The sequence below is a fragment of the Giraffa tippelskirchi genome, chromosome 1, assembly GCF_054371585.1.
Source record: "Giraffa tippelskirchi isolate mGirTip1 chromosome 1, T2T-mGirTip1v1.2.pri, whole genome shotgun sequence".
NCBI lineage: Eukaryota > Metazoa > Chordata > Mammalia > Artiodactyla > Giraffidae > Giraffa > Giraffa tippelskirchi.
In genome coordinates, this window is record NC_137275.1 from 3,083,726 (window position 1) to 3,110,061 (window position 26,336).

The 26,336-nt window shown below is 56.5% G+C and overlaps 1 protein-coding gene across 2 annotated transcripts in view; it reads left to right on the forward strand.

The window, feature by feature from the left end:
• ACOX3 (acyl-CoA oxidase 3, pristanoyl) overlaps positions 1–26,336 on the forward strand; it is a 49,854-nt gene that overhangs the window by 10,275 nt on the left and 13,243 nt on the right. For both annotated transcript variants that reach the window (XR_014079723.1, XM_081580677.1), the window contains exons 7-13: positions 6,979–7,067; positions 13,712–13,808; positions 15,807–15,989; positions 17,600–17,722; positions 19,285–19,405; positions 22,027–22,149; positions 22,389–22,502. Coding sequence is in view for 1 of the 2 variants with exons in the window: in XM_081580677.1 (XP_081436803.1) it covers positions 6,979–7,067; positions 13,712–13,808; positions 15,807–15,989; positions 17,600–17,722; positions 19,285–19,405; positions 22,027–22,149; positions 22,389–22,502 (850 nt within the window). In the remaining variant the exon portion in view is untranslated. The remainder of the gene's footprint in view (positions 1–6,978; positions 7,068–13,711; positions 13,809–15,806; positions 15,990–17,599; positions 17,723–19,284; positions 19,406–22,026; positions 22,150–22,388; positions 22,503–26,336) is intronic.

A 26,336-nucleotide genomic window follows, 5' to 3' on the forward strand; every position in this document is an offset into this window, starting at 1 on the left:
TTTTGGCTGTTGGGAGTGGTGTTACTGTCAACATTCATGAGCCCTGTCTGTCTGTACATGGGTCCTCAGTTTTTTGGGGGAGGGGTTTGTACCCAGGAGCAGAATTGCCGGGTCTTCTGGTCACCCTGTGTTGAACTTTTTATCAAATCCCATACTGGTTGCCAGCATTTTACACAGCCCACCAGCAGGGCTGAGGGGTCTAATTTTTCCACATCCTCACCAACACAGGTTATTATCTTTTTTTTTTTTTTTTTTCACGTAACCACCCTAGAGGTTGTGAAGCAGTATCTGGTTGTGCTTTTGATTTGCATTTCCTTAATAACCAACAGTGTGGAACATATCTTCACATTCCAATTGGCCGTTTCTGTATCTTCTTGGTAGAAATGTCTGTTCAAATCCTTTCTCCTCTGGAACCAAGTGGGGATGGTGAAAGCAAAGGCTGTTTGCTCAGAGTTGGCTGAACTTGTGCTTGGCAGAGACTCAGAGGCAGGCGGAGGGCTGGGCGAGCTTCCTAGTGGCGAAGAGGGTGGCTCAGGGTGCCTGACAGGGGCTGGGGACGCGGTGGGAGCTTGGCATGGCTGCCAGAAGAAGGGGCGTCCTGGGTGACCCGTCAGGTGTGGCCTTCTCCGGTTGATTCTGTGTTGGAAGCAGGACGACGATTAGGGAGGCCGTCAGTTATTGACTGAGTCCTGGCCGGTTGTCCCGTTGTTGCTGATCAGCGCCCTGGGCTCTGCTATGGGTTGAAGGTCAGAGCGCTGTTTTTCATGTGGTCTGGCCATTGTCCATGTGTGCATTGAGTCTCTCGGTTCATTTCTAAATCGGGTATTTTTGTTGTTGTTGAGTCATGAGGGTTCTTTATGTATTCCACAGATTCAGCCTTCTCAGACAGATGATGTGCAAATGCTTCCTCTCATTCTGTAATTATCTTCACTTTCTCAGTATTGTCTTCTGTGCACTAGCGTTTGAATTCCATGACGTCCAGTTGATCCGTTTTCTCTGATGCTCGTGCCCTTATTTTTAGTTTATTTTGGCCACACCACATGGATTGTGGGATCTCAGTTCCCCGAGCGGGGATTGAACCCCATCCCTCAGCAGTGAACGTGCAGAGTCGTAACCACTGCACCACCAGGGGATTCCTTCGTGTTCTTATTTTTCAATTGACAGTGATCACTTGCAGACCATGTGTATTTTTGATACCTAAGGCCACCATACACTGCTTCTGGAGTAAGATTTGTACCTGGAAACTGGAGCCGAAGGCAGCATCTCTCGGGGTTCCTGTCCCCCAGACTGTGGAGCTGCGTGCGATGTTCTGAATTCCCTTACGTGTTGCTCTTTAAACCCTCGGTGGCTGTGTCGCCCCTCCATCCGCCCGTGCTCTCCGTGTACCTAGCGTGTCTCCTGTGCAGCCCCGAGGGCAGCGTGAATCCTGAGCTCGTGGAACTCACCGTCTGCTGGGAAAGAGAGGTTGGAACAAGTCATCACAAAAACGGCGCTAATAGTAAAGAACGCGCCTGCCCATGCAGGAGACGTAAGAGACACGGATTCAATCCCTGAGTGGGGAAGACCCCCGGGAGGAGGGAATGGCAACCCACTCCAGTATCCTTGCCTGGAGAATCCCATGGACAGAGGAGCCTGGCGGGCTACAGTCCACGGGGTCACAAAGAGTCGGACACCACTGAGCAACCGAATGCAGGCACACACATACATGCTCTATGACATCAGCAGGCACACACATACATGAACGCAGGCACACACATACATGCTCTATGACATCAGCAGGCACACACATACATGAACGCAGGCACACACATACATGCTCTATGACATCAGCAGGCACACACATACATGAACGCAGGCACACACACACATGCTCTATGACATCAGCAGGCACACACATACATGAACGCAGGCACACACACATGCTCTATGTCATCAGCAGGCACACACATACATGAACGCAGGCACACACATACATGCTCTATGACATCAGCAGGCACACACATACATGAACGCAGGCACACACACACATGCTCTATGACATCAGCAGACACACACATACATGAACGCAGGCACACACATACATGCTCTATGTCATCAGCAGGCACACACATACATGCTCTATGTCATCAGCAGGCACACACATACATGAACGCAGGCACACACATGCATGCTCTATGACATCAGCAGGCACACACATACATGAACGCAGGCACACACACACATGCTCTATGACATCAGCAGGCACACACATACATGAACGCAGGCACACACATACATGCTCTATGACATCAGCAGGCACACACACACATGCTCTATGACATCAGCAGGCACACACATACATGAACGCAGGCACACACACACATGCTCTATGACATCAGCAGGCACACACATACATGAACGCAGGCACACACACACATGCTCTATGACATCAGCAGGCACACACATACATGAACGCAGGCACACACATACATGCTCTATGTCATCAGCAGGCACACACATACATGAATGCAGGCACACACATACATGCTCTATGACATCAGCAGGCACACACATACATGAACGCAGGCACACACATACATGCTCTATGTCATCAGCTGATAGGTGGAAGAGTATAATGTTTTCAAAATATAACAGAATTAGTTTAATGCATTGTAGTGACTTACACTCTCTAGGTACTAATACTCATTTTTCTTTCTTTTTTTTTTCTGTAGCAGGAAACATATTTCTTACCTTATGTCCAAGACATCATCAATTGTAAAATAGACAGTTGGTTAGAAAACAGCTTTTTGAGAGAGAGGGGAAAAAAGCAACCTCGTTAATGGACCTGTCAATTTTCAGACACATTCCAATTCATTAAAACGGGAGCAAGTGTATGTCTTGCAGTGGAGGAAACCCATCATGATGGTGGTGGTTCCCACTTGTAAAGCCTCTTTACAGCACTGCCCTGCAAGCAGCGGGCAAGGGTGCCAGGCCCCACCTGAGCTGTTTCACTAAGTCCCTGACTTGTTGGGTCACCCAGAGGCAGACGTTAGTCCCAGTTCATGTTAGGAAACAGAATGGGAAGGGGTCCAAGTCACTCTCCCAAGGCCACAGAACCAGGAAGTAGGGCTTGGAAGGCAGGTCCTCTGAATTCCAAAATGTTTTTCCTTGTCAATAGCTTGTTCTACGGGCTAAGGAGTCAGAGGTGAGTTCTCTCCGGAAGAACGGTTTGTGCTTGTAATATTGGAATATATCCTGAATCTTGGCAAGCTGACCAGGAAGGGCAGAGGTAACATAGGGTTGTCTTCTGATCAGCCTTCAAATACTAGACCTTAGTGGTAAAACGATAACTGGAGAGAGGATTACTCAACATCCAGATAGAGGAGAGCCAAGAAATGAGACTGAGTCAAGGTTAACCCAGCCCCTTGCTGGGGGCGGGGGGTGTGACCAGCCAGCAGGCTCATTCCAGGCCCATGGATGCTGCAGCAAGCTATCATCCTAGAGGCGATCCTGTGTCTTCCTCAAGGTCATCCCATGTCTTCCTCAAGGTCATCCCACGTCTTCGACTTTGACTCTTTGCTAAAGAAGTAGACACCTTTGGAGAAGAATTGAGTTTTTCCCAAAGCCTTTCTTAAAGGAGGGAGAGAGGTTCTGATTCATCGTCATGAGCCAGCTAGCAGTCATTTAGTGCCAGAACAAGTCATAAAGTGACAAGTTGGGCGTTTGGTTAGTAGTCCAAGATAGCTACCTTGTGCCTGACTGTGGGGTTGAACAGTTTGCTCTGTGAGCTGTGGATATGGCCCTTCCTCTGTGGTCACCCCGGGGCAACCCCTCTCAGGAGCCTGTCTTGACCCCTGACTCCTGACCAGGAGGCTCCTGGGCTGTTTGTCTGCCTGCTTGCCCGTCTGTCTAGCTGTTGTGTTTGGGGGAGACAGCCAAACCCACATCAGTGGATTCCCAACATAGCACAGCTTTTTAAAGGGTGGGGGCAGGGATATGGACAAAGCAGGGGTGGGGCCCGGCAGGATGGGGCTGGGGGGGTTTGTGAAAGAGATGCTCCCCCTGGACCTAACTTGAAGGAGCTCACAGAGAAACTGCCGGAGGAGGACTGTGCTTGGTCTTGACCGAAAGCTGTTTGGACAGGGGCCGAGACAGCATCAGGGCGGGGGCCCCCGGGTCCCCACCTGGACGTCTGCAGGGCTGAAGGTCGCGGCGGCAGGGTGCCGGCTGCTGTGGCTCTTTGGGCCCAGGGCAGGAGGGGCGGCTGGCCTGGGGCCCTGGGGCTCCAGCTCCCATCTCGCCCTCGTTGTCCTGCTATACCTCATCAGCAGGATCAGGACCTCGGTGACAACGATGACAGGCCACCACGATGGTAGCAGCAATGGCTCCAGGAGTCTCGTACACAAGGTCTTCTCCCCCGGTGGTCATGGTCCATGGGAGTAAGGTGGTACACCCCCTACCTCCCCAGGGGTGGCTGTGGTCATCTTGACCCGCTCAGGGGAGCCCTGCATACCAGCTGCCTCCCGCTAGCACCACCGCCACGACACTTTTTCTCTAATGAAAAAGACATTATAAATTGAGGTATAATCGATTTTCAGTGTTTTATTGTTATAGCTATATTAGTTTCAGGTGTACGACAGAGATTCAAAATTTATAAATTATACTCCATTTAAAGTTATTCAATATCATGGGCTTGCTTGATAACTCGGTTGGTAAAGAATCCACCTGTAATGCAGGAGACCTGGGTTCGATTCCTGGGTCGGGAAGATCCGCTGGAGAAGGGATAGGCTACCCACTCCAGTTTTCTTGGGCTTTCCTGGTGGCTCAGCTGGTAAAGAATCCACCTGCAGTGAGGGAGACCTGGGTTTGGTCCCTGGGTTGGGAACATCCCCTGCAGAAGGTTAAGGCTGCCCACTCCAGTCTTCTGGCCTGGAGCACTCCATGGACTTATGTGTAGTCCGTGGGGTTGCAAAGAGTCAGACATGACTGAGCGACTTTCACAAAGTTATTATAAAATATTGGCGCTATTCCCTGTGCTGTGCAGTGTCTCCTTGTAGCCTCTTTACTTTCTAGGGGGCAGCGTGTACCCGACGGCATACTTTATTGCAGGTTTGTTGTATCTTATGAGATTGACAGTCTCCAATTATTGTGGGAAATGTTATATGTACACTGATACAATTAAATATGTTTGAGAGGAGGATACAATTACCTAATTCTGCTTTTGACTTTAGTGAATATCTTTTCCTTGGTTCCAGAGGTTGGCATGAAGTTTGTAAGGACTTTGTTATTTATTTCCAGATGAATTGAAAACTGGTTTTAGCAGTATTTTTCTGTTTGATTCCTTAAAAATCAGTCTCTATCTTTTTAAAACTATTGCCTACTTTATAAGGGTTTTCAAAATAATTTTTATATTTTTAATTTTTTTTCTTTTTTTTAGCTCTCTGCACTGTTTGTGGTCCCTTAGTTCCCCAACCAGGGATTGAACCCATGACCTGTCCAGCAAATGTGCAGAGTCCTAACATTGGACCCCCAGGGAATTCCCAAGATTTTTTTAAGAGGTTTCATCTGAATCTTTACCGAGCCTTATTGTTTGTCACTAGCATTCTATTTCATGTTAATTATCGGGATTATAAAGTTCAACAAAGATAACTAACTCTTCCGCTGAAGTAAATAAAAACTAGCGATTCATACAAATAGCTAAATTCCAAACAGTACAAATTCAGTGGTTCTTTAATGCAGATTTTTTCCCAGCCTTGATGCTTTTGACATTGGGAGCAGGTTAATTCCACGCTGCGGGGCTGTCCTGTGCCCTGCGAGGTATGGGCGGCATTTCTGGCCTTCACCCAGTAGCATCTGTGATAACGTCACTTGTGACAGCCAGAAGTGCTGGCTGATGTCCCTTGGTTGGGAGGGGAGGGTGATGGAGTCGGGCCTGGTTGGGAATCACTAAGGGTCCCAGAGAAGGACATTGCATCCCGTCTGCAGAAAGGTCACGCAGTGAGGGCCGACTGGCTGCCACCTCTGTGAGTTTCAGTAACTGTCTTTGTTGGCAGCTCATTTGGGGCTTCCCTGGTAGCTCAGTTGATAAAGAATCCGCCTGCAATGCAGGAGACCCCGGTTCAATTCCTGGGCAGGAAGATCCACTGGAGAAGGGAAACGCTACCCACTCCAGTGTTCTTGGGCTTCCCTGGTGGCTTAGATGGTAAAGAATCCACCTGCAACGCGGGAGACCTGGGTTCAATCCCTGGCTTGGGAAGATCCCCTGGAGAAGGGAAAGGCGACCCACTCCAGTGTTCTGGCCTGGAGGATTCCATGGACTGTATAGTCCATGGGGTCACAGAGTCGGGCACCACTGAGTGACTTTCACTTTCGCCTTTGGGGCAGCGGAAGTTTACAAAAATAATCCACACACACACACGTGCACAGCCCTTTTGTCATTCCCTTAACCCCAGTGGAAAGTCCTGTGTCTAAAGCGTGAATAGAAAGTGGCTGGTGTCTTCCAGACAGCACACTGCCCAGTGTTCTGGGGCCATGGTGACCAAGCACAGTACTACAGACTAGGGGCCAAGTCAAGGTGTCAGAAAGGCCACACGCTGCCCAGAGGCTGCAAGGGAGGGTCCCTCCTGCCTCTTCCAGCTTCCGCTGACACCCTCGATGCTGGGCTGTGGCCGATTCCGACCAGTCTCCGCCTCCGTCCGCACGTGGCCCCCTCTCCCCATGTCCTCTCCTCCTCTGACCCTTGGAGGATGCGGGCCATTGGATTCAGGCCCCCGTGGGTAACCAGGGCGGTCTCCCCTCCAGATCGTCAGTTAACATCTGCAAGGACCCTGCCTCCCAACAGGGCCACGTTTCAGGAGGTCAGTTTAACCCACGGCAGCTGCATGCAGGGACCCCGTGGCTCAATCACGGGGTGGGGGGTCTTGAACATTTTCATTTGCTTTTCTGTGTGACCCTCACAGCTGCCGTTTGTCTTTTTTTTTTTTCCTGTGGTCTGTGCAGATTCGGGATCCGAAGACCCTTCTTCCCACGCCAGGAGTGATGGTCGGCGACATTGGGAAGAAGCTGGGGCAGAACGGCTTGGACAACGGGTGAGTCTGGCCCTTGAACTTGACAGTTGCTCCTCTGGGGCCCGTACCGCGAGGCTGCCTGCTCAGCACCACCCACCCCTGAGCCCACCGGGCCCCCCAGTGCCGCCCCCATGCCTGCAGGACGCGCCTCACCTCCGCACGCGAGACCGTGTCGGGAAGGGCTGGGTTCTCTCCAAGCCCAGCCTCGGGAGCTGTTAGGTGGCCCCGCGTGCCGAGCAGCGAGCTTGCCCCCGGCAGGTGGCCACTCCAGCTCTCAGCACAGAATCAGGGGCTGAGCCCCTGGGTCCTCAGCCTGTGACCCCGGCGTGCTGCCCTGGGCCGGAGCTCGAGCACCCAGCCCCCGCCCATGATGCTCTGTGGGTGGAGCTGGGCTCTGGGTAGTGGGGGTGGTGTGGTCTGAGATGAGACCCGGGCTTGGGGAGCTGGAGGGGGCGGGTGGGCAGGGGAGCCACGTTAGGAGGGGCCTTGCTGTCTCCTGGAGGGATTCTCCGGCTCATTTAGGGCACGAATTTGGGAGTGAGATGATTTGGGTTCAGATCCCGGGTCCACTTCAGCCTCTTGGTCTGACCTTCAACAGCTCTCCCGGCCTGTCCCCTCGTCTGTCCCCTCGTCCGTGATGTCCCCGTGCTGGGCCCCTCACATAGTCCTGCCTAGGGCCGGGCGTGTCTTCCCAGCTGTGTGCCACCCGTTGGTGGCCCCTCACCTGAGCATTCAGGCAGAACTCACCTGCCGTCTCCCAGAAAGCCTGGCTGAGATGCTTTGCGCCTTCTGATCTCCTGAGATGCTTCCCATGTGGGGAAGCAGAGCTAGGCGTTCTTAGTCCTATATCTCATGCTGCGTCTTAGGAATGTCTGTGTGCCTGCCGCTTCGCAGGGAGCCAGAGAGCAGAGAAGCATGCCCGGCCGTAGTTGGAGCCCTCTGGTTACTCTGACTCTGGTCGTTTTGAACATAAATCAGGAGGCAGGTCGTCTCCGAGACAGAAGCCGGACCAGGTGGTCGGCCTCCCAGCACCCTGAGGGTCCTTTCAGCTATCCCTCCCTGTAAGTTGGGGAGCTGGTGGCCTGGAGAGTGTCTCAAATATCCGCTCGGACCCTCAGAACAGGTGAGGCCCCAGCCTGTGCCCGAGGAGGGGAGGACCGTTGATTTTTCACTCTGTAGCTAGAGGAGAAGACGGCAGGACGTTGTTTAAAAAGCAAAACCAGGCGCGTGCACGCACAGGCCTTCCGACTAATGCCGACCAGGCCCGTGCACGCACAGGCCTTCTGACTAATGCCGTCTAGAGCGCTGAGCGTCCCTCTCACCGGCCTGTGAGAAGACCTGTTAACACCTGGTGGGGAGGGCGTGCAGTTCCGTCCATCGCGGCTTGGTGCGGGTGCGCGGGGCCCCCGGCAGGGACGGGCCACGCGCCCCTTGGTCGTCTGGGGAGTCGGCGGCATCACGGGGGCCCCGCGAGAGGTGGGGATGGAGGGCCCTGCCGCCTTTTTAGATCCGCGTGCACTAGCGAGGGGCCCAGAAAGCTTGTGTGTGGCAGGTCTGTGTGTCCACGTGCAGCCTGGCGGTGGGAGGTGACCCTCCAGCCGTGAACACGCGCTGCCGGGTCACTGCTGTCTGCGGACGGCGTCAGGCGGGCTCACGGGTTTCCTGTCCCTGTACGTTTTGGCTTTTACAAGTTAGAACCTTTACCCTTGCGTTGGGACGTCAGTGAAACGCTCTGTGCTTGGTCCCCCCGCCCCCAGTCAGCTCCTGTTTTAGAGACTGAGTACTTGTGTCTAACTACAGCGGCCCCCCCAACCCCGGCCCCAGGAGACACAGTCACACCGACACAGCAAAAAAAAGTGACAGTGTTAGTTGCTCAGTCGTGTCCGACTCTTTGTGACCCCATGGCCTGTAGCCCGCCAGGCTGCTCCGTCCATGGAATTCTCCGGGCACGAACACTGGAGTGGGTCACTACGCCCTCCTCCAGGGGATCTTCCCGACCCAGGGACTGAGCCCCCGTTTCCCACACTGCAGGCAGAAGCTTTCCCTCCTGGCCACCAAGGCCCTCCTCCGGGCAAACGCGTCACGTGGGAGGAGCACAGCTCTTGTAAGTCTCAGCCGTGGCAGCCCGGGGCACCGCCAGGGGGCAGCATGGTGACCTCCCTGAAGCCGGGCCCAGAGCGGCTCCCCGAGATCAGAGGCACCTTTCCGAGGGGATGCTCAGCGGCCGGGATGTGGAAGCAGCCTCACTGGGTCTCTGAGCCTTTGAAGGTTCTGTAGAGCCTGGGGCCCTTCGGCCCCCCGCCCTGGGCTGGGGCTGGGATAGGCTCTGGACACGCTGCTGTCCCCGCTTCCGCGGGCCACATGCCCAGCAGAGGGCGCCCGGGATTTGAGTCCCTGCTTCCCCCACTTGCCCGCTGCTTGCAGGGCAGTGCTGTGATGGAGTGACTTTTTGTCTGAGACCTCTTGTTTTTAAAAAAAAAGCAGTAACAATTTGTAGGTAGATCACAGGAGTGCGTGAGTCTACAGGAAGGCTGTCTAGAAATCAGCGAAGTGAAAGTCACTCAGTCGTGTCCGACTCTGTGACCCCATGGACTGTACAGTCCATGGAATTCTCCAGGTCAGAATACTGGAGTGGGTAGCCTTTCCCTTCTCCAGGGGATCTTCCCAACCCAGAGGTCGAACCCAGGTCTCCCGCATTGCGGGCAGATTCTTTTTTAAAAAAAAATTATTTATTTTAATTGGAGGCTAATTACTTTACACTATTGTAGTGGTTTTTGCCATACATTGACGTGAATCAGCCACAGGTGTGGATGTGCCCCCTATCCCGAACCTCCCTCCCACCTCCCTCCCCATCCCATCCCTCTGGGTCATCCCAGTGCACCGGCTCTGAGCGCCCTGGACTGGTGATCTATTTCACATATGGTAATAGATATGTGTCAACGCTATTCTCTCAGATCATCCCACCCTCGCCTTCTCCCACAGAGTCCAAAAGTCTGTTCTTTACATCTATGTCTCTTTTGCTATGTCGCATGTAGGGTCATCATTACCATCTTTCTAAATTCCATATATATGCATTAGTATTCTGTATTGGTGTTTTTCTTTCTGACTTACTTCACTCTGTATAATAGGCTCCAGTTTCATCCACCTCATTACAGCTGACTCAAATGCAGGTGGCTTCTTTACCAGCTGGGCCACAAGGGAAGCCCAGGAACACTGGAGTGGGTAGCCTATCCCTTTGCCAGGGGATCTTGCCGACCCAGGACTCAAACCGGGGTCTCCCACATTGCAGGCGGATTCTTTACCAGCTGAGCCACAAGGGAAACCCGTCTAGAAATCAGAGGCAGGTGTAAATTATGTGGATTACTTTCAGTCAAATAACTCTGAAAGCAAGACAGTAAAGACCCCTCAGGTGAGCCGTGGAGCCTCACCTTCCAGATGGGCTGCACGCATCGTCGCGCCTGCTCGGTGGCCCCTCGGGGAAGCGTCTGGTGGTGGGCGGGGGCGGGGGTGTGTGCGGAGAGCTGCAAGGCGCCTTTGGTCCCAGGTGGGGCTGGGATGGGGGGGCGGTGGGAGGCCTCAAGGAGCAAGGAAATTGTTAGCACCTGACGTGGGGGGCCCAGGAGGGAAGGGGTGCGGGGCTGGGGAGCCAGACACACTGGATGTTCACATCCTTGGTGCCCCCCCAACGCACGCACGCACGCACGCACCTGTGCCCTCCATGGACACGGGATTCCGGCCTGCAGGCTGGCCAGTGCTGACGGTCTGTGACTCAGAAAAGAATGTGTGAAATTCCGATTTCGGTTAAACCCCAAGCGACTACTTTTGCGAGTATAAATATGTTCAGCCTGGTTCCGTCCCCTGTGTGGCAGGGGCGGGTGAAGATTTTCCACTCCTTAAAAAGGGCGCTCCACGTTTACAGCAGCAGACTGAGAAGAGCGTCCCGCGGCTTTTCAGTAATGGGCTGGACCACACCGGGGGCGTCGGCACTGCAGCCAGGCGTTCTCAGAACGCAGGGGTCTGAGCCCCACAAAGGCCTGCCGTGTGGCCGCCTCCAGGCCAGCGCTTTCAGACGCTCAGGCCGGGCCTGTGTTTTGTACACGGGAGGGAGACCCCTCGCCTGAACCCTGACAGACGTCTTGCAGCCTGACATGCAGAATCCTAGTCGATTTCGAAGGAATCTGGGATGGGCCCCCAGATACCCAGCCCTGGGCCTCGACTCTTTCCCCGGGGCACTGGCTGTGTCACCCCCGGGCTGTTCCCAGACTTGGGGGTCCAAGCAGACTGTACCAGCTCCCACGGGACGAAGTCTCACTCCTGGCTGGCTTATCCACAGCCCTATCTGCTCGGTTCCAGGCACGTGGCCCCTTATAACAGGATGGCTTAGCTCCCACTGAGAAGCAGGTGACTCAGCGAGCGACGTGGACGGGACCACCGTCTCATGGAGCTGTGGGACCACCTGATGGTCATCACGCGGAGGGGTGGGGAGTCGTGGCAGGCCTCTCAGAGGAGGTGGCAGTGCTCAGAGGACCCACCTGCCTGTCTGCAGAGGGCCTGGCCGGCTTGAAGGTCGCACACAGATGCGACCTGGAGGTGGGCCGTGAGGAGACCGATGCAGTTGGAGCAGCAGGCAGATCCTCCGTCGGAGGGCTTACCACGTCTTCCTGCGGGTTTCGATTCCGTTGGTCCCAGGGTTCTCGTGCCAGGCGTGGCCATTCCGAGCTGAAGTTTGCAAAGGACTCGAGTCCGTGTGCGGGACGGTGGGGGGACGAGGTGGGCTCTGGAGAGACCAAAGGGGAGACTGTTGAGGAAATCAGACCAGAAGATGCACAGAGCATGAGGACGTTGGGTCGGAGGTGGAGGTGAGCGTGCTGACTCTGGACGGTGCTGGGTGCCGTGCGCGGGCTGGGGATCCGGGGAGGGGCCGGGGGCGGGGTGGGGGCGAGGAGCCGCCCCCCTTCTCCCCAGGGCGCTGCTCTCCCTCACAGAGCTGCTTCCTGTGGTTGAGTAAAAGAGGGTTCCGTGTGGCACCGAAATGCTTAGAAATCTGACAAGGTGGTGTGCCTGTGTGCGTTAGTCGTGTTTGTTCAGTCCCGTCCGACTCTCTGTGACCCTGTGGACTGCAGCCCACGAGGCTCCTCTGTCCACGGGATTCTCCAGGCAAGGATACTGGAGTGGGTTGCCATGCCCTCCTCCAGGGGATCTTCCTGACCCAGGGATCAAACCTGTGTCTTTTAAGAGTCCTGTATTGGGCTTCTCTGGTGGCTCAGCTGGTAAAGAATCCGCCTGCAGTGCGGGAGACCTGGTTTCGATCCCTGGGTCGGGAAGATCCCCTGGAGAAGGAAAAAGCTACCCACTGCAGTATTCTGGCCTGGAGAATTCCATGGACTATATAGTCCATGGGGTCGCAGAGTCAGACATGACCGAGTGACTTTCACTTTGCTAGATCACTTTGCGCTTCCCGGGTGGCTCAGAGGTACAGCGTCTGCGTGCAATGTGGGCAGACCTGGGTTTGATCCCTGGGTTGGGAAGATCCTCTGGAGAAGGAAATGGCAACCCACTCCAGTATTCTTGCCTGGAAAATCCCAGGGATGGAGGAGCCTGGTAGGCTACAGTCCATGGGGTTGCAAAGAGTCAGACACGGCTCTTCACTATCTTGGAGGCAAATTCTTTACCACTAGCACCACCTGGGAAGCCCAAGATGCTCTAGCAACTGTTGACATAGATGGTTGGGGTTCTTTTTTTGTTGGCAGTTTCTGCACCACCTGGTACTTTGCACAACCTTGTCCCCTGGACTACTGTGAGTTAGATTTTCCTTCCTGACAACCACAGAAAACACCTTTGATTACTGACACATATGCGTGATCCCTGGGGATGTGTGTGCAGGCGTGTTCTCCAGCTGCTAGGAGAGCTGACCCCTCTGTCTGGAGCCCCAGTGGGACAGCAAGTCCTCCTGCTTGACTTGGGAGGTCTGAAGCCCAGGTTGCTGGCTCTGTCGCCCCGTGTGGGGGACTCTGGTGCAGGGTCCAAGCGTGAGAGTCAGAGGTGCTGGAGTCCAAACGTGAGAGTCAGAGATCCTCACGTTTAGGAAGAAGGTCCACCTTTCCTGCTGAAGAACCTCATCTGGGCTTGTCCGGCCACGTTGAGGGCGTTCCCTCCCAGTGACGTAGGAGCCTGTGTGCCGCCCTGAGGCCCGAGTGTCCAGGGGCAGCTGGGGGGCAGCGGGGGTCTCCATCATCACCAACAGATGGTGACCGACTTATTTCACACAGAACCCAGCACTCGCAGCGCAGTTTCTGTTTAAGTTTTCTTTGGGCAGGCCAGGCTTCCCAGTGGTTAGCACTCCATGTTGTCACTGCTGAAGGCCCAGGTTCAACCCCTGTCCAGGAACTAAGATCCCTCCAGCCATGCAGTGCAGCCAACAACAGCAACAACAACCCACAAAAAAATAAGAACCAAAGAAACCTGCCTTTACGGTGGAAAGACCTGTTGCGATGCCCTGTCTCCTGGTGTCGTCCCTCCTGGGTTTGCCCTCGGGGTTTTCTGGTCTCTGGGGGGTTACGTCACCTTCTGAGCTGTCCTCCGCTTTGATTTGACCGGGCTTCAGGAGGGGGAGGTGAGCCCCGGGGCCGTCCCCCCGTTTAAGCAGAAGCCGTGTCCCCGCACAGGTTCGCCATGTTCCACAAGGTCAGGATTCCGCGTCAGGACCTGCTGAACCGCATGGGAGACGTCACCCCTGAGGGCGTCTACGTCAGCCACGTCAAGGTACCGGAGCCTCCAGGCCGGGGGCGGGTGTCTGTGGGTGAGGAAGCCGTCCCCTCCAGGTCCACAGGACATGCATCCCGCTGCGGCGGGGAGGAGAGTCGCCGAGGGAGCCGGAGGCCTGTGCGACCCTCTCCAGGCTCAGGTCCTGGGGCCTCCACCGAGCAAGGGGGTGCCTGGGTCCACTGGTCCCCGGGGCTCCAGGCATGACAGCCCCCCACCCTCCCCAGCCCCCTGGGGTTACAGCTGGGGAGGCTGCCCCCACCAGCGCTGTTCCCCACAGCGGGAGAGGGAAGGGTTGCCTGCTGGGCCGGGCACCCACGGGGGCGACAGTGGCCTCCAGCGTCTGGGACTGACCTCGCCCGGAAGTTCGTTGAGGGTGGACATATAGGGGCCCAGCCCTGGGCCCTTCCCAGACCTGGCCAGCTAAGGGTGGCTGAGCCCTCCCGGTCCTGAACCCACGGCCGGGATGACCCAACGCCACACATAGGCTGCTCAGAGCTGAGAGCAGGGCTTCAACGAACGTGACAAGTACCTGCCGATCAGGAGACAGGCTGGAGGTGACAGAGGGGGCCGTTCAGAAAAGGAAACAGTGATATGAAACACAGAAGTATGGAGGCAGACGAGAGAGCCCAGCGGAGGGGGTCAGCCCAGCGGGGTTGGACATCAGGGAAGCAAGGGGCAGGCAAGGACGGAGAGAACCCAGAGACGGTTCGTAGAAACAGCGGAGACAGAGGTCTCTAAATTACAGAAGGAAGACTGTCTCGACTGGGGGCGCCCACAAAGAGGGTCAGGGGCTGTCACCCCAGGCTCACCGTCGAGAAGTACCTGAACCTCAGAGAGAAGACCCCGAGCCCTCCCCGGACAGGAGGCAGAGCGGCTCCCGCGGGATCAGAGCCCCTTTGCCTCCGATTTTCCCAGCATGACGCTGACCGAAAGCAGTCAGGGAAAGGATGTTTCTCACCACGGAGGGAGAACAACCGTACACGTGCTTTTTCTAAACGCAGCTAAGCCATCATTCGTGCGTGAGAACATAGTAAATATCCATGGCCAGGGGCTTGGAAGGCTGCCGCACAAACACCAGAGTGGACACAGTTTTGGAAGAAGAGCCTGAATAATAAAATAAATGAAGTCGGAGAAGCAGCAGGGGGTGCGGGAGGTGCACGTGATCACGTCGTTTGGTGAGACTGCCAGGCCGATGGACCCAGGCGCCGCCGATAGGCCTGAAAGCCAAGCTGCTGCTAGGGACCATGGTAAGCACCTTGAAACTTACAACAGATTGAAAATAGATGCACACGGACAATTACTGGTTTTAAACCCTGATGCTGGGAAAGATTGAGGGCAAGAGGAAAAGGGGCCGACAGAGGATGAGATGTTGGATGGCATCACCCACTCGATGGACGTGAGTTTGAACAAGCTCCGGGAGTTGGTGATGGACAGGGAGGCCTGGCGTGCTGCCGTCCATGGGGTCACAAAGAGTCGGACACAACTGAGCGACTGAACAATAGCAACAACAAAAGATCACAGAGAACAACGGATGACCGCTCCAACGGCCATCACAGCCCTTGGGATGATGGCTTGATGGGGAGGCAGGAATCCCGGGGGTGGGGGAGGGCGCCCTTATTATGAACAAGACATCGGCGTCAGCTGCGTTCTCCGCCCTTGCCTCCCGCCTCACTCTCGGCACAGCTGTGTCTGGTCCTTGGTGAGGTCGGGAGCAGGGCTCCCTGCCTCCAGGTGGCAGCTCGTAGGTCTGCACAGATGGTGTGGCTGTCCGGGGTCCCTTCCTCCTGTGGGCTGGTGTCCCCCGTACCGTCCTGTGATGGGCACACCGGCCTCCCCTGCCACTCAGCCCTCCTGGCTCCGGGGGCCTGTGTCTGGGGTGCCCTGGGGGCTGGGCCTGGAGTGTTGAACGAGGAAGGAGCGCCCCTCCACCCCTGTGCCCATTCCCCAGGTGGCCCGCAGGTCCTGGGTCTGCTGCCACCTGCTCTCCTCCCGCAGGACGTGGGGCAGCGCTTCAGCGAGTCCCTGGGCAGCCTGTCGTCCGGCCGGGTCACCATCGTGGGCATGTCCGTCGTGAACCTGAAGCTGGCCGTGTCCATCGCTCTGCGTTTCTCGGCCACCAGGCGTCAGTTTGGGCCGACGGACAAGGAGGAAGTTCCGGTGCTGGAGTACCCGATGCAGGTACGGCGTCTGCGGGCGTGGGTTCACTGTCTTCCTGTCCATGTGCAAACACACTGCCGCTCTCCGGTCTCTGCAGCAGGGTCACGGGGAGCTGAGCGGGCCTCTTCTGGAGTTAGAGAGTGACGCCAATCCCAGGGAAGGAGTGTGGCCTCGGGGGCCACAGATGGTCTCCACGATGGTCTTTAGTTGAAAAGAAATGAGGGGCCTGGAGGAGGCGCTCTGGTGAGGTGGAGGGGGCAGCGTGCACGCTCACCCCGTCTACGGGGCCCTGCACGTCCAGGCCGCGCCCAGACATCCCGTTCATCCCGGGACGCAGTGGCTGAGTGTGCAGCGGCGTTCATGGTGACATCCTTTAGCAGAGGGGACGCTCCCCCTCCAGGTCCTCCGAGGTCGAGGCAGCCCCAGACGGCAGGGGTGCACCCCAAGCCAAGCATCACCTGGGTGCCTGGCCGGGGTGGGGGCAAGGGTGGCATTTGATCACACGGCGCCCCCACCAGCGTCTCTGCATCCCCAGCCCTTCCATGCCCACCACGCAGCTGCCCTGCGCACCAGGTGGGCTGGTGGTGGTCCCCAGGTCACAGGTGGGGCCCCAGAGGCAGCAGCTAGACCGAGACCCGGTCTTGGGCCCAGCGATGCGTGAGCAAAGGCGTGTTTGAGTGAGAGTTTCAGGAAATGGTAACTGGATCGAATTTGTTTAAGCCTTGGTAGGACCGCGAACCTGGTTTAATACCAAACGAGCAAGTGAGGAAGAGCCTCGTGCCTCGTTGTGCCTGGCTGGCACGCAGCGTCCACTGCACCGCTGGACCCCGTGGTCCTCATGAGGTCACCGTGCGCCCCCCCCGCCTGGGCTTGAAGCCTGGCCTCAGTGGTCAGAGCCCACCCGAGTCCCACGCGTGGGCTTCCGGCCCCAGGTCCACCCGCCCTGCTGTGCGCCCTTGGGCGAGGCACTGAGCCTCTCTGTGCTCTAGTTTTCCCCTTTGCACGTTGGGAGCGGTGATCACACCCCTCTGTGGGTGGTTGCAAGGATTAGCCACGTTAGGGCGTCGGCACGGAGACCGCACGCAGGGATTGCGGTGGTGGTGACTGTCTTCCGGGTCCTCTCAGCCTCCCCCGCTCTATCCACGCAACAGCGGACACGCGCTGGTGAAATGGACGTGCTCCCTTGGCCTCCGGGAGCCCGTTTCCCCTGCTGGCTTGGGGGCAGTCACTTTATTCCTCCCAGAGTCACAAAGGGCAAGGCTTGGCCAGGTCGGCCCCATGCTCGGGCACAGTGACCTGGCCATCTCAGGTCCCTCGTATTACGGTTCAGCATTCACTCTGGCTGAGGGATCGCGTGGCCAGGACAGTGGAGAGGGCAGTGCAGGGCACTGCCCGTGGGCGCTTCTCCCTGAGCAGGCCTGGTCGGGGTGGCCGGGAAGACCCGGCTGTGCTGGAAGGGCATCAGGGGGCAGATGTCATGGTGAGGGGGGTTGGGGGGTCCGAGAGAGGTTCAGGGCCTTGTGCACTAACGTGGGGACTGTGGGGTGGGTTCCTGCTGCCCTCACCCCGTCACCTGCCGGCGGCGCTGCGGAGGACGTGGGGGTGTTCAGGCGGGGATTTGTCCATTTCAGCAATGGCGCTTACTTCCGTACCTGGCTGCCGCCTACGCCTTGGACCACTTTTCCAGATCGCTCTTCCTGGATCTGGGGGAGCTTCAGCAAGACCTCCTGAGGAAAGACCGAAGCATCAGGCAGGTGAGGGCCCCCTGCTTTTCCTCTGCAGTGTTCATCCTCATTTAGATCTCACTGGGGTTGAACAGGGCAGCCTCAGCCTTTCTTTCAAAACAGCCTGGGTGTGTGGATCTGCAGGGATGGTGCAGGCTCGTCTGACGACCCCTGGGCCGTGTCCTCCCGGAGCCCGACGCGGGGATGGGGGCCTAGTTGGCATGTGTCTGCATCCTCCGTTCTCAAGGACGTGCTGACACTGCTCCTGGTTCCCGTCTGTGAGTTCAGCTGTTGTTCTCCTCTGGAGAACAGGATGCTTTTGCAAAATCCACATTACCGGCCCCCTCCGTGGATTTCACGGTTCTGATCCTTTCGTAAACAACCCCACAAAGGTCTGCGTCCAGCTGACTGGATGTGAGCTGACAGGCGCGGCTTTGTGCCAGACGCGAGCGTGCAGACCCGCTGAGATCAGCCCCTGTGCACAGAAAGGGTCTTCTGCTAATTTCCGTGTGTGGACGCCTCACGTGTTGAGTTTTTTCTGCTTCACGCTGCCTCCTGGACAGAGGGAAAATGCACAGCGCAAGTGCGTCTGAAAACTCATCAGAAATGCTACAGAGAGCGGGCTTACAGACCACGCCCTGAAAAGCCTGTATCAAATTAGCACATTTTGGAATATCCAGCATAGACACCCAGGCGTCAAGAGGCAGAGGGTGAAGGGGTGGGGGGCTGGCAGGGTGCACAGCCACGCAGTCAGGCTGACGTGACCCCGAGGACCGTTTCATCAGGAATGTGGAGCTAATGCATGTTTTTTTCCCCCCAAACATGAGTCACTGAAGTTTTGCCAGCTGACAGTGGAATTGTCCTGTTAATAATGTTTTCAAGTGTCACCATGGTCTATTTTTTTTTCCTCTGAAGCTCAGAAAAAGTAGTTCAACCCAGGCATGGGTTACAAGGTAGTGCTTCTGTGAAGCTGAAAATGCTGGAAAAGCACATCACCTCATTTAGCAGGTGTGTGTGTCGGTGTGTCTTTCTTGTAATTGTTGTTACTAATGATCAGGTTGAAGTAAAAGAATATTTACTAGATGCGTTACAGCTAGGGACCCTAAGCGGGGCCTGCACAGGGCGGGGTCCTGAATGGCCAGGGCTTTGCAGCCCCCTGGGGCTGCCCCCCACCCTCTCCCCTGGGGCCAGCGTGTCAGCACCGCCTCCCACCCTTGGGTTTCTTCTTTGTCTCCTGTGAATGGCTGGAGCTTGAACAGCCATCTCTCAGGTTCGTGCTGTGAACTTCATGTAAACTGAGTCATGACGTATGTTCTTCCGCGATCAGCCTCCCTACCAGGGTCTACCCGCTGAGCAGCCGTGGTTGTTTATCTTCAGTGCTAGGAAGTTGTGTGACTAGACCGCAGGGTATCCATGCGTAGGTGAATCCTGTTTCTTAAGCTAAAACTGGGTTTCCTCCTGTTGTAGTTGTCGGGCACCTGGGATCAGACTGGAGGGGGCGTAGGTCTTTGAGGCTGAGCTTGGACTGTCCCCTGACCTCCAGGGTTGGAGCCTCTCTTCCCCTGATCTTGTTGGCTTCTCTCCCTCCCAAGGCAGAGCTGGGACGTGAGATCCACGCCTTGTCGTCGGCTGGCAAGCCCCTGGCCTCCTGGACGGCCCAGCGGGGGATCCAGGAGTGCCGCGAGGCATGTGGAGGACACGGCTACCTGGCCAGTAGGTTTCAGAGACACGTGGGCTGGTTTCTGTCCTTATCCCTACCGTGCGACTCATACCCGACCAGGGCTCAGCACACAACCAGGGGTCAGTGCACAACTGGGATCAGCACACGGCCAGGGGTCAGCACACGACTGGAATCAGCACCCGACTAGGGGTCAGCGCACGACCAGGGGTCAGTGCACGACTGGGATCAGCACATGGCCAGGGGTCAGCACACGACTGGAATCAGCACCCGACTAGGGGTCAGCGCACGACCAGAGGTCAGTGCACGACTGGGATCAGCACACGGCCAGGGGTCAGCACATGACTGGGATCAGCACACGGCCAGGGGTCAGCGCAAGACTGGGATCAGCACACGGCCAGGGGTCAGCGCATGACCAACAGGGGTCAGTACATGGCCAGGGATCAGCACACGACAGCCTGCGGGCCGAAGGCTATTTCCATGGATAAAGATTTTTGTAAATAATGATTTATTGGCACACGGCTGTGACCATTTGTTTACACACGTCCTGTGGCCGTGTTCCTGCTCCCCCCACAGAGCTGAGACGTCTCGGCAGAGCCTAAAACATTTACCGTCTGGAACTTTCCAGAGCAGCTTGGCCGGGCCCTGCCCTCGTCTCATCCCTCGGTTCCCTGCCACCTGATGCTCCTTGGCCGAAACCCGGGGGTCACAAGGCAGCATGGAGACTGAAAACCGGAACGGAAGGGAGCTTATCATCCGTTCATCTGGGTTGGAACTTTCTGGTTAATGACTTGGCAGTACCCTGGCACCACGCTTTGTTCTGATGAGACACTCTGAGACTTAGCGTTCACTTCTGTTGGCACGGTGGCTGTTTGAGCAGCTGATGGGTGGTGCACAGAGCAGGTGACCGACAGGCCAGGCCCAGATCCGGGCTCCGTCTCTGCCGGGGGCTGGTTGCGTAGCCAAGGGCGAGCTGACCCCGTGCGCTGCTCCTTGGTGCTCTTCTCCGTACGACGGGGCTGAGGATAGCGTGGCACGACAGGGGTTCTTGCAGCAAGAGAGTGAGTGGACCCACTTGAAGGGTTTGGCACAACGTGGGGCAGGTGGCCTGTGCCCAGTTACTCTGATCTATTACTGTTATTATAAAAGTGAAAGTGTTAGTCTCTCAGTCGTGTCCAACTCTTTAGACTGTAGCCCGCCAGGCTCCTCTGTCCATGGGATTCTCCAGGCAAGAATACTGGAGTGGGTAGCCATGCCCTTCTCCAGGGGGTTTTCCCGACACAAGGATCAAACCCGGGTCTCCGGCATGGCAGGCGGATTCTTTTCCGTTTGAGCCATCAGAAAAGCCCACTATTATCATAGTCATCCTTATACCTGCCTAACTTCCCATGTGCTGTTCTTCAGCCACCGATGGGTAAAATCTGGTGACTCAGACAAGACGGCAGTAGAATTGGCAGAGACCTTCCAGACGGTTTATTCCTTTTAGGCACCTTTTAGGCACCGGTTGAGTCTGAGCATCTCGACGACACTCTGTAGATAGCTGTGTGCTTTCGGTGAAGATGTGCCCCGGTTACGCCTCATGTGGTGGGGGGCAGGCGGGGGGGCCTCGACTTCTCCGCTCTCTGCGTTACTGACGTGTGGGTAACCATGGCGCCACAGAAGTTACTCACCCGTGGTTTTGTCTTCTCTGTAGTGTTCTTTGTAGTTTTTGTTTGTTGTTATAGCTCATAGAGATGCTATAAATAGTTTAGAATGAGGAGCTTGAATCATGCAGCCCGCAGACAGCAGAAATGACCAAATCAAGTGTCATCACATAATTCCTTCTGGGCTGAAGCCAGTGAGGCCAAACTCAGGGATAAATGTAAAGCCCTTTACCTAGATTTGAATATCAGTTTCTAGTCATCTCTCTAAGATTGCTCTGAGATCTTCACGTTCAGTGCTGTAACTGTGGCACGGGGCAGCAAGTCAGGGGAAGACGATCAGGGTGTTGTAGGTGACCACAAGCCTCGTGTCTGCTACAGAGCACCTTTACAGCCTCGTGGGCTGTTCACAGTAGTATGTGGGTGTGAGAAGTTGAGGGTACTACCCATTCTCCCATCTCAGCCTCACATCTGGAGAACATTCTATTAATATGCTGGAGACCCAGGTGGGGAGGGTCTGGGAAGAATCTTTTATGAAATCTGTGAAGGAATTGGGTTATTTCACTGGTAGGAAAGGCAAGAGTAAAAGAAGCACTGTCTTCAGACATTTGAGATGTCTCGTGTAAAGAGAAGAGTGCCTTTAGTTGTACGAGAAAGAAGGGCACCCGCCCAGGTAGTCCACTCTGCCAGTGGCTCCCCTGGAGGGAGCTTTGCCAGGCAATCCGTGAGACTCACGGTGGTGATGGGGATGCTGGTGGCAGGGGATGCTTCCTGAGGGCAGCGCAGGGCTTCCCGGGAGCCTTGCGGGTGTTCCCAGTGTGTCCTTGAAGAGGGAGCAGCCAGATGGAGAGGACATACCGCTGACTGGGGGCAGAGCTGGACCTGGAGAGGGTAGGAAGTGCTTCGTTCAGTCAGGCTGGGCCTGGGACCTGACCTCAGAGTCCCAGATGGCAGGGGGTGGGGGCATCTCTCCCGCCCGCGCCCCCAGTGATGAGCACACCGGGGCCCCCTTGCAGTGAACCGTCTGGGTGACCTCAGAGACGACAACGACCCCAACTGCACGTACGAAGGTGACAATAACGTCCTGCTGCAGCAGACCAGCAACTACCTGCTTGGCCTGCTGGCTCGCCGGGACCAAGGTGAGGCGGCTGGCACCCCTGCAGCCCTGCGGGGTGAGGGGGTTCCCAGGGCCCCCTGAGGCAGCTCTTCTGTCAGGATGGACTCTGTGTTTGCAGGAAGGAAACATGCAATCAAATGGGGCTGGACTAGCTTCTGAAGTGATGGGCTGGGGCAGGTGGCGGTGGGGGGATTCGTCTGCCAGACATGCCCTGGGGTGGGGTTCCTTAGCTCTCCCTAGAGTCACCGGCTATGCTCCTAGGTGGTGCCCGCATCAAGAGCCCCCTGAAGACTGTGGACTTTCTGGACGCCTATCCAGACATCCTTGGCAGGAGGTTTGAGGGCTCCAGCCCCGAGGACTTGTTGGACTCCTCAGGTAAATGCATGCCCTTCCCTGTCTCCAGGTGCGCCATGCCCGGTGGGAAGCAGCCTGTTGCTTTGCCACTTCATTCATCCATTGATGATTCATCCACGGACATCTCCCTGTGTCTGGCACTGAATCAGGTGCTGACGCCAACAATGGAGAGAAGGGAGCTTGCTCCCCGCTCCCTGGAGTCCCGGCTTCCACCCGCCCCCGTCCCCCGGCTTCACAGTGAGTGGTCAAGGAGAGACGTCACAGAAAGAGCAGGGTTGGTTATAGCCCCTCCCCTTCCTACCGCATGTTAATGACGCCTGAAGGATGCACCTTCCTCCCCCAAGGGCCCATGCGTCTTTCTGTCAAATCCTGTGTCCACAATAGCAGCTTCACACCACAGCGGAGCCTTATGAAGTCCTCACTGCCTGCTTCATGGGTTTCAGTGAGCATGTGACCCTCTGCCGCCCGGAACTCCTGTTGCCAAGCACCTCGGGGCCCTCTCTGTGGTCCCACCTGACCCTCAGGCATATGTTCCCCCCCGCTCCCATAGGCGGGCAGAAGCTGACCCTCTGGCCAGTCATCCAGGAGCTGGAAAGGCAGCCCACCTGCCAGAGATCGAGGGTGCTGGGCCCACTCCTGTACCTGCACCAGCTGTGGGATTTAGGGCGCATCCCCCATCCGCCTGCCCCCCTGGATGGGGACAGCACCGCCTCTGCTGGCTGGTGAGGACGAAGGTGAGGACATGCGGGTGCACCCAGCACAGCGCTCGGCTCTGCACAGGGCTCAGGACTGGCCCTCAACATGCAGACACCCCACCGTGTTCCAGCCGCAGTTTTCATCACAGAAATCGTTGTCGAGACGCCGTTACATTCCCCCAAACACTGTTAGCAAAGAGCCTTTGGCGTGGCAGGAGGGCACCTGGCTCACAGAGTGTGCAGGCCCCCCCGCGGTCCTCTGGGTGAAGGAGCCGCCCCCACATCCTGGAAGGGCACGTGACCCATCACAGCATCCCTGTGGGCTGTGGGCTGTGGGGTGTGTGTGTGTGTGTGTGTGTGTGTGTGGCCCTGCCAAGCTGCACCGCCGCCCAGGTCTCCAGGAGAGGAGCTTCGGCCATCCAGTCCACATCCGCGGCCAGAGCGAGTGTCAGACCCGGGCCGGGCCCTCTTCCCAGGGGGTCTCTCCTCCGTTTTCATCGACAGTAGCAGCCAGAGGCGTTTCTGCTGGTCACTGCTTCAGTTCCCTCACCGCCCTTTGTTACAGCTTTTCTGACAGTGCACCTTCTTCATCTCTCTTTTTAAGAGCTGGGAGGACGCTGGGACACACCTAAAGGTCTTTCTGATGGTTCCGCAGCCCCCAGATATTGCTCCAGGAAGCCCAGGAAATGACCTCATCATTCTAGTAACATCCACCCCACCGGAATTCCCCCCCCTCAAAACCATCCCCCATGGTAAAATCAGAGTGTAAACACATGGTCGGTCAGCTCTTGGACATGTCATGGGGCCTGCCGTGTCCCCCTCACCCCCCTCCGCCCCCGCCCTGCTCACTGGCGCTATGAATGCAGAAGCTGTTTTGTGCACAGCAGCAGGAAGGATGCCAGGGCAGCGTCATCTGTTTTTCCTGCGAGTGCTCTAATTTTCACTCGTTCCAACCAAGTGAAAACATTTTCTGGCGGGAAGAGCGCAAGCAAAACTCATCTGGCAGAGGAGGCTTGGCGTGGAAGGAACCCTGACGGCGTTCTCCACGGGGAGAATGGAGCCCGAAGCTTGTGGCCCTCCGTTCATCCGCAGGGGGCTCAATCATTTAAACCCCAGACCTCGGGGCCGGGCCTTGTCTCTGCTGCATCTTTGGTAAAAGTTCCACGGGTGATGTGACCCTGGGGCTCTGCAGGACGGGACAGTCGGGACCTTTCCAGGGTTGAGCGAGGCCTGTTTGCGAGATCAGGAGATTTTTTTTTCCCTTCAGGAATTAGGTTTATTTGGAGCGGGAGGGGCAGGGCAGCTCTCCGCCTGGTGCCTCTGATTTATGTGCTGTGGATGCGTGTGCGCCCAGGATGCATTTAACAAATGGGCCTGAGCGCTGGGGAGCCGCACATCACGTGATCATGTGAGACCCAGTTCTCTCCTCTCGTTGGCTCCCTCACAGAAATATTAGATAATTGGAGTGCAGTGAGTTGGCTGGGCTCTCCTGGAGGCTAAGACGGTGAAGAATCTGCCTATAATTCAGAAGACCGGGGTTCAATCTCTGGGTTGGGAAGAGCCCCTGGAGAAGGAAATGGCAACCCGCTGCAGCATTCTTGCCTGGAGAATCCCCATGGACAGAGGAGCCTGGTGGGCTACAGTCTATGGGGTCGCAAAGAGCTGGACACCAGTGAGCCCCTGACACTAAGTACGTTGGCTACTCTGACCGCTGTGTGTACACACAGGGCAGTGGGGCTGCGTCGCATCATGTGTTCAGAGAAACTGAGAACTCAGGCTCTGGAGTGAGCTGTGTGACCTTGGGCTAGATGCTTAACCTCTCTGATCCTCCGTTTCCCCATAAGGTATTCGGAGGAAGTGCCCTCTCTGCAAAGACCCTTTGCCCAAGTGAGAGCACGCTCACAGGTTCAGGGGGTTGGGACGTGGACATGACTTTGGGGGGCCCATTCCAGCCACCATGCCTGGCAGAACTGTGGGAGGGGTGCCCTGTGTCAGGTTCTGCACTCCTCAACCTGCCTCGCTAGGCTCCCTGAGATGTGCTGTGTGCGCTGGTCAGGCTGCTTGCAGCCTCTGAGCCTTCGATTCTTCAGGCCTCTGAGATGGAGCGTTTGCTCATTAATGAAGTGCTCAGCTGTGCTGTGAGGTTTGTTAACACATACGGCAGCAGGAAATGGTTGGAGGTCTGCAGCAGTGGGTACCACGGGATGTCCTCCTAGGGAACAGGCTGTGCCACACGGAAGGAAATCCCAGGGCCCCTGCCTCCAGCCTTTGGGTCCAGGCCCAGTGCACCCAGGTCCATCCTGGGGGTCCAGAGCCCAGAGCAGCTGTGGGTCCCGCAGGCCTGGGCCCTCTGCCTGGGTAGGGGATGAGAGCATGGACCCAGAGCCTCGCTGCCAGCTCAGACCCTACCTCCCACCCCCCTGCTCCCTTGCCATGTGCCTGGGCGCCTCCCTGTTCCCTAGTCCTCACTGGAGGGGGCAGGAACAGCCCTGCTGGGCTGGGTGTCCTGAGTCACCCACTTCCTCGGAACCAGGGAGAGGTGATGCCAGAAGGACCCACAGATGCAGGCACAGCGCTGGGACAGGCCGGGAAGATGGGCGTCTCCCCCCAGACCCTTCCAGCTGGTCCCAGTCCATCCGCATCCCTGTCAGCAGCTTCCTGTCCTCTCCCCTTAAAAGCGGGTGGAGGGGGTGAGGTCTCAGTAGAGCTGATGTGAGGTTCAGGGCCTGGCCGACCAGGTGAACAGGCTGCCCCTCCTCCACCACCTGCCAGAAAGTCTCCCTGACGCCGTGCATGTCCAAGCTTCATCCGAACTGTGTATCCTCATCATGAATGAGGTGGTCACCCCTAAAGGACCATAAAGAAGGCTGAGTGTCAAAGAATTGATGCTTTCGAACTGTGGTGCTGGAGAAGACTCTTCAGAGTCCCTTGGACTGCAAGGAGATCCAACCAGTCTGTACTAAAGGAAATCAACCCTGAGTATTCATTGAAGGGCTGATGCTGAAGCTGAAGCTCCCATACTTTGGCCACCTGATGCGAAGAGCCGACTCATTGGAAAAGACTCTAATGCTGGGAAAGATTGAAAGCGGGAGAAGGGGATGACAGAGGATGAGATGGTTGGATGGCATCACCGACTGGATGGACATAAGTTTGGGTAAAC